Raw genomic sequence first — 12,532 nt, 5'->3', positions numbered from 1 at the left:
GACATAAACATGAGCCCAAAGTGTATTTTAGAAAGATAAACAAACAAACAAACAAACAAACAAAAAACCAAACCTAAGCCAGCCAGGCATAACAGCAAATCTGGCACTAAAAAGGAAGAGGGGCCCAACTAAGAAAGATCCTGTCTGGAAAAAACAAAATGAAACAAAACAAAACAAAACAAAAAACCAAACAACAACAACAACAACAAAACAAAAACCAACCAACCAACCAAACAAACAAACAAAAAAAACCCAAAACAAAACCAAGAAACAATAATAACAAAACCAATATTCAGATGGCAGAGGAGGGGAAGGAAAAGTGAAGAACATATATTCACAGCAGAAAATATATTTACTTAATAATGTAATAATAGCAAGAACATATAAACAACTATAACTTGCAATCAACAAAATACATGATTTTAAAAAAAGTGAAGAAAAACCAGTATGATGTTACACTTAGGAGACAGAGACAGAGGATCTCTTGAGTGCAAAACCATACTTGGTTCCAGGATAGTCAGGACAACATAGAGAAACACTGTCTCAAAGAGAAGAAGAAAATCTTTCTCCAAAGAAAGTAGACAAATGACCAATTAAGCACATAACAAGATGGTAAGCATCATTTGTCATCAGTTAAACAAAAGTCAAAATTACAACTTTCTAAACCTATTAGGATTAAGTGGGAAAAAGGAGGAAGATCTTATACAAAAATTATAGAGTAGACAGGGATAGGGGACAGCATTTCATAACAAGACTGTAAAACGGGTGGCCACTGAGAAAAACAACAGTTGGGCACACCTCACAAGTAAGCACAGACATCTACTCTTAGGGATACACACAAAAAAATTGAAAAATTTAAATGTCAACCAACAGATGAATAAATAAAGAAAATGCAGTAAAATGAATTTCTTATTTATGGTTCAACATGTGGTGCTTTAAATAGAATGGCCCCAATTGGCCCACTGGGAGAGGCACTGTTAGGAAGTGAGACCACTAGGGGAGGGGTGGGCAACATCCCAAAACCCAAATAAACACCCCCCCCCAAAAAAACCCAAAACCACCCAAACTCAAACAAGCTAACAGAAAAAATTAAAATTAGAAAACACATACTGTTTTATCATAGGAAAAATTTTGTGTGTGTGTGTGTGTGTGTGTGTGTGTGTGTGTGTGTGTGTGTGTGTGTGTGTGTGTGTGTGCGCGTGCACGCGCGCGCATTGGGAAAACCTCCCAAATAAACTAAAAAGAGCTCTGTTTTCAAGTGAATTTCTACCAGTTTTAAAGACTCACTGGTTTTTAAGAGTTTAATGCCCTGAGTCCGTTCATCTTCTTCACCAATGCCATTTTCTTCCATAACATGGTTCTGAATTTCTTCATCCACATCTGTGAGAGGTTTCAGTTTTTCTAGGACTCGCGCAGTAAACTCAGGGATACAAGGAGATGTTGTTGGAGCAGTATTTGGCAAAGAAACATCGATCATGAATATGTAGGTCAGAACACTGTTAAATAAAATAGAGAAGAGTAGGGAGTCTAACATGAAAATGAAAACTGAGGTTCAAAAGTTACAGCTCAGCCAAACCAAATTTTCAAAAGATAATTTCCAGGGAGGTTCTCTGATTGTTCCCAGTGTAAGACATGCTATCGAATTCTGAGGGGCAACCCTGTAGTATGATGGCTGTTCATTGGTGGCTTCTGAGCACAGTGATCCTAATTCATATTCAATGTCTTACTTTTCAGAACATAATAATGAACAAAACATGAGGACAACACCACCACACTCACTGGGAACATGTACTGTTAGTATTAAAACGAAGTACAAAGACTCAAGACTCCAAACCAAAAAGAAAAACTACACATACCTCCCTATCCTTTCTCTGACATTTTTGTAAACCTGGGTGAGTTTCGGTTCCAGGTACTTCAGAAGTCTGTGCAATAGTTCAGGGACTCTCCATTCTTGCTGGGCAAGGCCACCTTGTAGCACATAGAGTCGGCTACAATTAAAGGATAGAGACGTTATGTTACACATTGCTTTTCTATGCTGAGAGTATAAACAATTCCTATATTACATTTTAATTTTTTTTCTGCTTTCTCTTAGATCACCACAAATAGCTTCTTCTCACTAAATATACCTTCCACAATTCAAAATAATAACATCTTGAAGATTGCCTTCCACATCCTTTTTCTATCTTTTTTATATGTTTACCTTTTTATGTTTAAATCTATTTTTAGTGGTATTATATTTACTACTATTAAGTTTTGAAAGAGCATATTCATTGACCTTTCTTTTAAATATTTATTTATTTAGTGTGTGTGTGTGTGTGTGTGTGTGTGTGTGTGTGTGTGTGTAAGTAGGGTTGGGGCACATGCATGCTGCAGCATAAGGGTGCAGGTCAGAAAACAAGTCTGTTTTCTTTTGCAACCATGAAGAGTAACAAAACCAAACTTACGGTATCAGGCTTGAGACAAGTGCCTTTACCAGCTCAGCTCACTAGCCCCATTGTATGTCTTCTTTTGTGTGTGTGTGTGTGTGTGTGTGTGTGTGTGTGTGTGTGTGTGTGTGTGTGTGTCTATGTATGTCTCCTTTTATCATGTGGTCACCATGTGGGTTCCAGGAATTGCACTCAAAACTGTCATGCTTGCAGGCAAAAAACTATATTGCTCAGCCATCTCACTGGCACCTGACCTAATGTTTTGAGAATAATAATTTAAGTGTTCTCACTAACGAACATTCCTTTATTATAATTTTTAATAGCTCCTGCTTTTCTCTACCTTCACAAACTCTGCCACTAAACTCTCCTTTATATCTGTTTTGTTTCTGTGGTGATACAGAGCATATGTTAGGCAAGAAATTGAGAACTAAACTATATTCCAGGCCCTCTTCTTTAGGTTTTTGGTAAAGGAAAATATGAAAAATAAGATTATGACAAAGAAGTCAGTATAGCACCTCAAAAGCTATGGCAGCACAGAAGGCTGTGTGTGTGACTTATGTTGGAGCTGATACAAAGTTACAAAATGAAACACCAAATCTCATGGGGGAGAAAACTGAACACCCAAATGTGTGGACAATCACAAGACCACATGACAGAGAGTTACTCCTGCCCACCTCTGCCCTCATCCCTGGCCCAAGAGGAAACTGCATAGTGCCTCTGGATACAGGAATATAGGAGCAGTCAGCGGCAGGAATCTGCTGGGTCTGGCCTGTGCCCAGAACTGGAGAACCAGTCAAACAGCTCCCTGCACTCAAATCCCTTGGGGAAGAGAGCTGGAACTGAGACCTCAGAGGAAACTACTCTCTGCCCACATTCTGGACTCAAGAGGAAATTGCCTAGTGCCATCTGTGCCCTACTGGGCACAGGAACCTAGAAGCAGTCAGGGGTAGGACACTTAGGGTTTCTACCCGAGCCAAGAGATGAAAGCCAGTTTCCAGGAGCACCTACACACCTGAGAGCAGAACTCTGTTCCTAGGTCCAGCTGAAAGAAAACAGGTCTATGGGAGTGCTGACACACAGGTCTACAGGAGGGTCACGCCAGTGTCAGAGACAGCAAGACAAGCTAACACCAGAGACAACCTGATGGCAAGAGGCAAGCACAGGAACCTAAGCAACAGAAACCAAGGCTACTTGGCATCATCAGAGCCCAGTTCTCCCAACAAAGCAAATACTGGATATCCAAACACACCGGAAAAGCAAGATTTAGATAAAAAAAAAAAAAAATCACATTTTATGATGAGGATGGAGAACTTTAAGGACATAAATAACTCCCCTAAAGAAATAGAGGCCAACACAAGTAAATATATAGAAGCCATTAAAGAGGAAACACAAAAATCCCTTAAAGAATTACAGGAAAACAAAATCAAACAGGTGAAGAAATAGAAAAAAAAAAAAAAAACCGTCTAGGATTTAAAAATGGAAATAGAAACAATAAAAAAAAAAGCACAAAGGAAGACAAACTTGAAGACAGAAAACCTAGGGAAGAGATCAGGAGTCATAGACACAAGCATCACCAACAGAATACAAGAGATAGAAAGAGAGAATCTCAGGGGTAGAAGATACCACAGAAAACATCGAAACAACCTTCAAAGATAATGTAAAATGCAAAAAGCTCCTAGCCCAAAACATCCATGAAAAACAAGACACAATGAAAAGATCAAACCTAAGGATAATAGGTATAGAAGAGAGTGAAGGCTCCCAACTTAAGATCAAAAACTCAGATGACAATAGATGCTGGTGAGGATGTGGAGCAAGACAAACACTCCTCCACTGTTGGTGGGATTGCAGACTAGTACAACCATTCTGGAAATCAGTCTGGAGGTTCCTCAGAAAACTGGACATTGCACTACCTGTGGACCCAGCTATACCTCTCCTGGGCATATACCCAAATATGTTCCAACATACAACAAAGACATGCTCCACCATGTTCATAGCAGCCTTCTTTACAATAGCCAGAAGATGGAAAGAACCCAGATGTCCTTCAACAGATACAGAAAATGTGGTACCGCTACACAATGGAGTACTCAATTATCAAATACGATGACTTCGTGAAACTCATAGGCAAATGGATTGAACTAGAAAATATCATCCTGAGTGAGGTTTTCAAATGTTATTCCCTTTCCTGGTTTCCCGGACATAAGCCCCCTATCCCATCCTTATTCTTCTATAAGGGTGCTCCCCTCCCCCTCCCCCCGACATTCCCCTACACATTTATTCATTAGTTATTATAAAATCTTTGGTGTAAACCATACAGGTTTTCTTTTTACATACCATGCATCTACAAAGGACCCCCCTTCACCACTCAATGGTGACTCCAAGAGCAGCTCAAAAAGCCAATGAAGCTTCCGGGGATCTCTGCTTTCCTGTGTTGAAGATATAAAGTAATAAATTAGGCAAAAGACATAACTCTGTAACTCAATCAGACTCAGTTATATTACAAGTAAGTATGAAAAAGGCAAGCCAAACTAAAACCAAGGAGTGAAATACAAATTTAATTATCATTACTTGTATTAAAAGGGAGAAAACTGTTAGCAAAATGGACAACTTAAAAGCACATAAGCAATGGGCATACTTGGTATTAAGAACACATATAATTATTACATTGCTTTTACTATGTGTAAACATTTCCCAAATTTTCTGAATAGACATGAGAACCAGAGCTACACTCAAAGACTGCAAGGAAGGCTGAAAAGCACCATCTTCAATTATGTACAAAAATAAAAGGCATAAACAAAGTGTCGAGATCAAACGGGACACAGAATCTGATACATGTGAAGGCAGTGTCAGCAGGGGCACTAGCAGAAAGTGTGCTTACACAGGATGTGGCTATACAGGTTCCCCAGTCATTGTACGTCTCCACTGTCATGTTGGACAGTGCTGTTCTCAGCAGCGGACACAGGAGCTCCCAAAGCTTCTCCACCTTCTCAAAGTAAAACACAGGAAAGTTAGTGGCACACACCATTCTGTAAACAGCTCCTCCTGGAAATACACACAAACAAATAGGACAGGACTTTGTACACCACCCAAATAAGGGATCTTACTATAATTCCTATAATGTAGTACACAAAGTATACATAATAAATACAATTTCTTTCTCAGAATATCATTAAAAAAAGAGCTCTGATATGAAAACAGGAATTCACTTTAGGTGAGATTTTCAATTCAAATTGTGATAATCAAGGAATGAATGTATTTGTGACTTCAAAACTTCAATAAGCACACAAATCATCCTGTGATCTTCAAAACTTTGTTTAATCTCAAGGGGAAATTGAGATGGTCCCTTTCTAACAACTTCATATTTAATAACCACACTTTACAGCCATGTAATTTGTTTTTTTTTTTTCTTATTGGCTACTTTTCATTTACATTTCAATTGTTTTCCCCTTTCCCAGCCCCTAAACATCCTATACCATTGCCCCTCCAGCTTCTTCTATGAGGGTGTTCACCCTCCCCAACCACTGCTCCTCCCCATCTCCCACCCTAATATTTCCCTACACTAGGGGATCCAGGCTTGGCGGGACCTAGAGCTTCTCCTCCCATTGGACAAGGCCATCCTCTGCTGCATATGCACCTGGAGCCATGGGGTCACTTTAAGTATACTATCACATCATCTGCAAATAGTGATATTTGGACTTCTTTACTTTCAATTTGTATCCCTTTGACCTCCTTTTGTTGTCTGATGCTCTGGCTAGGACATCAAGTACTATACTGAATAGGTAGAGAGTGGGCAACCTTGTCTAGTCCCTGATTTTAGTGGGATTGCTTCAAGTTACTTTCCATTTAGTTTGATGTTGGCTACTGTTTTGCTGTACATTGCTTTTACTAGGATTAGGTAAGGGCTGTAAATTCCTGATCTTTCTAAGACCATTTGCTTGGAAAATTGTGTAACTAACCTTTTACTCCGAGGTCGTATTTATCTTTGTCACTGAGGTGTGTTTCCTGCATGCAGCAAAATGCCGGGTCATCTTTATGTATTAGTCTATTAGTCTATGTCTTTTTATTCGGGAATTGAGTCCATTGATGTTAGGAGATATTAAGGAATAGTGATTGTTGTTTCTTGTTATCAATGTTGTTAGAGATGGAATTATGTTTGTGTGGCTCTCTTCTTTTGGGTTTATTTTAAGATTACTTTTCTTGCTTTTTCTAAGGTGTAGTTTCCACCCTTGTGTTGGGAGTTTTCCATCTTCTATCCTTTGTAGGGCTGGATTTGTGGAAAAATATTGTGTAAATTTGGTTTTGTCAGACAGTATCTTGGTCTCTTCATCTGTTGAGAGTTTTGCGGATATTTGTGTTCTCTTAGGGTCTGTATGACATCTTCCCAGGATCTTCTGGCTTTCATAGTCTTTGGTGAGAAGCCTGGTGTAATTCTTATAGGTCTGTCTTTATGTCACTTGACCTTTTTCCCTTACTGCTTTTAATATTCTTTGTTTTGTGCATTTGGTGTCTTGACTATTATGTGATGGGAGAAATTTCTCTTCTGGTCCAATCTATTTGGAGTTCTGTAGGCTTCTTTTATGTTTATGGTAATCTCTTTCTTTTGGTCAGGGAAGTTTTCTTCTATAATTTTGAAGATATTTACTGGCTCTTTAAGTAGGGAATCTTTTCTCTCTATTATCTTTCTATTTATCTTTTCTATTTCTTTCTATTATCCTTAGACTTGATATTTCCATTGTGTCCTAGATTCCTGGAAGTTTTAGGTGAGGAACATTCTGTGTTTAGCATTTTCCTTGACTGCTGTGTCAATGTTTTCTATGGTAACTTCTGCCCCTGAGATTCCCTCTTCTATCTCTTATATTGTGGTAATGCTTGTGACTATGACTCCTGATCTTTTTCCTAACTTTTCTATCTCCAGGTTTATCTCCCTTTGTGATTTTTTTCATTGTTTCTATTTCCATTTTTAGATCTTGGATGGTTTTGTTTAATTCCTTCACCTGTTTGGTTGTGTTTTCCTATAATTCTTTAAGGAATTTTTGTGTTTCCTCTTTACAGGCTTCTAACTGTTTACTTGTATTGTCCTGTATTTCTTTAAGGGATTTATTTATGTCCTTCTTAAAGTCCTCTAACATCATCAGGAGTTGTGATTTTAAATCTAAATCTTGCTTTTCTGGTGTGTTGGGGTATCCAGGGCTTGCTGTGGTGGGGGAACTGGGCTCTGATGATGCCAAGTGGCATTTATTTCTGTTGCTTTGGTTCTTGCCCTTGCTTCTCTTCATCAGCTTATCTTTGGTATTAGTTGGTCTTGTTGTCTCTGACAGTGGCTTGACCCTCCTGTAAGTGTGTGTGTCAGCCCTCCGGAGACGGGCTTTCTCCCACTGGGATTGGGTACAGAGAGTTGTGTCCCAGGGTCAGGTCTGGGTGCCGGCAGAAACTGGAAGGATCCTGTCCCAGACTGCTCCTCACTGTGTCCAGTGTGTCGGGGGGGGGGGGGGGGGGAGGAGAGGAGGGGTTCCTCTTGGGCCAGGAATGTGAGCAGAACAGGTGGTCTCACCTGTGCTCTCAAGATTGTTAGCACTTTTGAGAATCCAGCTCTTTCCCCATGGGATCGGAGTACAGAGGGCTGTGTCCCAGGGTCCATATACTTTGGTTTTGAAAGGACAAATAGGAAGGTAGTATTTGGGCTAAAAAGTACCAGATTTGTTTTTTTGTTTTTTAATATGTTTTGGTAAAATGCTAATTTAATATTAGCTCCACTAACAGAAATGACAAGGATGTGTGGGTTGTATATAAACTTCCATTTTGAGAGAAACATGCTTTCTGGGTTTTGTTTTTCTTAACATTTTTATTTATTTCAAAGCTGGGTGTGGTAGTATACATATCTTTAGTCCTAGCACTGAGGTGGCAGAGTCTAACAGAACTCTGTGAGTTTGAACCCAGCTTGGTGTACCAGGATATCCACAGCAACATAATAAGACCTTGTCTCAAAACAAACAAAAACAAAGCAACAAAAAGATTTTCTTTTTTTACTACTGTATGTAGGTACATGGAATTATGTTATATACAGATCCCAGAATAGGGAACTGAATCTCCTGGAGCAGGCAGATGTGAGCTGCCCAATGTGGGTGCCAGGTATAGAACCGGGTACTTGAACAGTATACACTATGAACTACTACTGTCTTGGCTCCTTTCTATGAACTGAATGTTACATACAGACCATGAAAAAACTGTTTTGTTGAGGCCTGCTCCTTTTAACAAAGCCATAGCCATTTTTTATTCAGTCTCCATCTTGCTAAAAAGGTGAAATTAAGTTCAGGCTCTCAGACTCTACTTCCCAGAAGGAATTATTCATAGCTGACACTAACGAATATTACTAATAAGCCAAAAAGTTATGGCTGAATCACTTATACCCTGTTATCTGAATGTTCTGAAATTCCCCTGCACCACCTGTCTGCTACCCCTTACCTCACTCAGGACCAATCAGCCTAACGGTTGGTTGATGATACTTTGTCTAGTTAGCCAAAACTGCTGTACCACTTCACTGCTTGCCTTTGAACTTTTGAACCTTGTTTTTCGTATAAAATGCCTGCACTGAGGACAGACTGGTGCCACAATTAGGTTTTTCCTTCTTGTCATCCTGGATGTTCAGTTTTACGGCATCCATTCAATAAACTACTCTTGGTTAACTGAGATTGGTGTACATTATGGTTTGCGTGGCCATCCCCAGACACCAACAGTTTTCATTTCCTTTCTCCTTTAAAGAAAAAAGAATATCCCCTGTATCCCTGGCTAACCTCAAACTAGGTATGTAAAAGAGGATAACTTTCAACTTCTGATCTTCTTGCTCTACAACTCCAGAGTGCTGGGATTTTAAGCCCATGTCACGAAGTATTAAGACCTAACAGAAGGCTCTGTACATGCTAAATAAAGTGTCCACCAACTAGTAAGATCTCATGTAACCCTTGGTAGGCTGGCCTCTCAAGTCCTGGTATTACTTACGTGTCCTGGATAAATGATCAACAAAACCCCAAAACAAACAAAGAAAACCCTCCAATTATTGATCACATCACCTTCTCAAACGTCCAATGCTTAGAACCTCTGATTAAACCAGCTATAATTTCTGCAACACATCTCTGGGTACTTTCATGAGAATCTGCAACCAAACGTTCTAAATGGGGCTTCAGAACAGGCAAAAAAGCATCGTCAAAATTTCTAAATATACCCTATAAAAAGAAAGACAAAGTTAATTCAGTATTATCTTTTTAAAAAGATTTAATAATCTATTTTAAGTATGGGAGAACACTGTAGCTGTCTTCAGACACACCAGAAGAGGGCATTGGATCTCATTACAGATGGTTGTGAGCCACTATGTGGTTGCTGGGAATTGAACTCAGGTCCTCTGGAAGAGCAGTCAGTGCTTTTAACCACTGAGCCTTCTCTCCAGCCCCCAGTATTATCTTTTTAATATTTAAGTTTGCAATTTATTCTCCCCATTAGAATTTAGCTTCTTTAACAAGGTTAGTCACAATAGTAAGAATATTGCAAACTGATATTACAATGAGTTTTTTGTTTCTAGTGCTAATACCATCAATAATTTAAAAGGTTGTCTTTAAAAAAAAGTAAGCCACAGCAATATGAACTACGCAACTTAAGTACCACTTTAGATTAAGGCAGACAATAGGTAAGTTCAAATTTATTTATAAGCCCATAAACTGGGAGTCACTAAATTTTATGAAAACGGTACACAAGCATAATTACCTTAAAGAGGCAGAAGCGCCGGGGACTAAACTTATCTCTTCCTTTTCTGTCTTCTAAAGATAGAAATGTGATTAACTGCTCAACAAACTTAGGGTCAGAAAAACGATCATATATAATCTGTTCTGCCTATAAAGGTGAAAAAAAAAAAAAAAGAACAATATTCAAGGTTTAAAACCTACTTAAGAGCACAAGACTTATAGCTGTAGTTTTGTTCTAGAAATTTTTCATTACCCATAGAAACTACAGTACTTTCTAGAACCAAAATAGTAAATTCAATTAGATGTAAAACTAAAATGCAACTCTTAAAAATATTTAAATTTTTCCCTTTACTTCCCCAGATTTGGATGTCATTTTTCATAGTATGAATTAAAACCATTTCCATCTTTGTATAACACCAACCTTGGTGAGAATCAGGAAATTTAAACATCAACTTGAAGAAAACTTAGCTCTCCCTGCCCATTAATTAATTATTAATTAACTAACTGACTTTACATCTCAATCAAAGTCCTCCCTTCTCCCAGGCCCCCACCCGCTTCTTGGAACATCAATCGCTGTAGGACTAAGCACATTGTCTCCGGCTGAGGCTGGACAAGGCAGCCCAGTTAAGGGAACAGGATTCACAGGTAGGTAACAGTCAGAGAAAGCCAATGCTCCAGTTGTTGGGGGACCTGCATGAAGACCAAGCTGTACCTCTGCTACACATATGCAGTGGTGGTGGTGGTGGTGTTTAGCCTGTGTGCGTTGTTTGGTTGGTGGTTTAGTCTCTGGGAGCCCCCAAGAGTCCAGGTTAGTTGGCTTGTAGGTCTTCTTGCAAGTGCCAACCCAACTTCACTTTTTAAAGCTAATTAATTTTCACAATGATAATGAAGTATATTCAATGAAGAAAAAATCTGTTTCATTTTTGTGGGTTCCTTTCTTTCTTTCCTTTTGTTTAGTTGATTACAGACAGTCTTATTCTACAGTCCAGACTGGCCTTGAACTCATACCAGTCCTCCTTAAAAAAGCCTTGAGTGCAGAAGTTACACTCGTCCTCTAAAATATTTCTTTAAAATCTAGATATCTGTGCTGGGGAGATGGCTCAGTGGTAGGAGTAGCATTGAAGGTCTGAGCTTGTTCCCATCACCCAGTGCAGATAGCTCATGACCTGTAACTCCAGCTCAAAGGGAAACCAATACCTCTTACCCCCCATCTATACCCAGGTGTACACACCCATACTCAGATAAGCATAATTAAAAACAATAAAAATAAATCTTAAACACAATGGAAACCTAAATTGGCCATTATGTTGCTCAAGAGCCTCGTATCATCCAGAACTAACACAAGCTGCTAGCAGTACTGTATAGACCAGTACTCCGTGTAATATTACATTCAGTAGTAACTTAAGGGCAAACCTAGAAATGTTAATAGTGGTGTCAATTAGCCGCTGAGTGATGAACATAGTATACATTTAAAGAAAAGACTGGACTAAGAGCTAAATCAGCAGTCAAGATCCAATTACAACCACAGTAGAATGCATGCTTACCTCTGTCATGTCCTCCCTGCTTCTGCCAAGTTTAGGCTGCTCTTCCACACCAGCATAAACAACCATGTTCCTGCACAGGAAGAGATTTCTTTATAATATCAACAGAAGAAAATGATACAGCTTCAACGGTAAATGTTAGAAGGAATTTTTAACAACGTTTGATTAGAATGAAGTGTAGGAATACGAGGAGATTATAACAGTCTCTGCTTTAAAGTCTACAGATCTCCATGCCTTGGTAACAAGTGACAGAGAGAGAAAAGTGTTTTTGGTTGAGAGCAGCTGGGCAGAGCCTCCCTAACCACACAGTGTGCATGGCACTAGGGAAAGCTCAGAACTACAGTGTAACAACTGGGAAGAAGTGAAGCACAGCAGTGGCAGGAGCTCAAGAAAAACAGGAAGAAGGAAAAGGCCTTTAAAAGTGACTCTGAACCTAGAATTGGATCTAACAAAATTAAGTTCAACAAAAAAGAAAAAAAAAAAAAAAAAAAAAAAAAAAAAAAAAAACGTTTAATGATAAGGAGTGGGGTGGTGGAGGACCATGGCTTACTTTGGCCAGTTGTAGTATCCCCAGTGAGTTTTTTCAACAAAGCAACTTGACTCCCACTCTTTTTTTGTTCTTGGTATATTTTTGCTGTCATAATGCAACCAATGGTTATCAGGTCTATCACCAGCAAGAACTGTGGCAGGTTTAGGACATCCACCTAAAAAAAAGACATTCAGATTTAATAATTTGAAAACAATAACTCCATTAGCTGTTCCAGACTTTCAATACATAATTCTACTACCTTCTTTTAAAAAGGCAGTGTCACTTTATAGCCTTTGCTGGTCTAGA

The 12,532-nt window shown here is 38.9% G+C and overlaps 1 protein-coding gene across 1 annotated transcript in view; it reads right to left on the bottom strand.

Moving 5' to 3' along the window:
- Psme4 (proteasome activator subunit 4) overlaps positions 1-12,532 on the bottom strand; it is a 103,319-nt gene that overhangs the window by 22,081 nt on the left and 68,706 nt on the right. Inside the window, 8 exon segments of the mRNA XM_032916519.1 lie at positions 1,288-1,496; positions 1,857-1,988; positions 4,758-4,849; positions 5,302-5,406; positions 9,491-9,643; positions 10,179-10,304; positions 11,701-11,770; positions 12,248-12,401. Of these exon segments, the coding sequence (XP_032772410.1) occupies positions 1,288-1,496; positions 1,857-1,988; positions 4,758-4,849; positions 5,302-5,406; positions 9,491-9,643; positions 10,179-10,304; positions 11,701-11,770; positions 12,248-12,401 (1,041 nt within the window).

This window comes from Rattus rattus, chromosome 11 (genome assembly GCF_011064425.1).
Source record: "Rattus rattus isolate New Zealand chromosome 11, Rrattus_CSIRO_v1, whole genome shotgun sequence".
In the NCBI taxonomy this organism is placed as follows: domain Eukaryota; kingdom Metazoa; phylum Chordata; class Mammalia; order Rodentia; family Muridae; genus Rattus; species Rattus rattus.
Note: the sequence above shows the minus strand (reverse complement) of the source record. Positions and strands in the feature narration are given on the sequence as shown.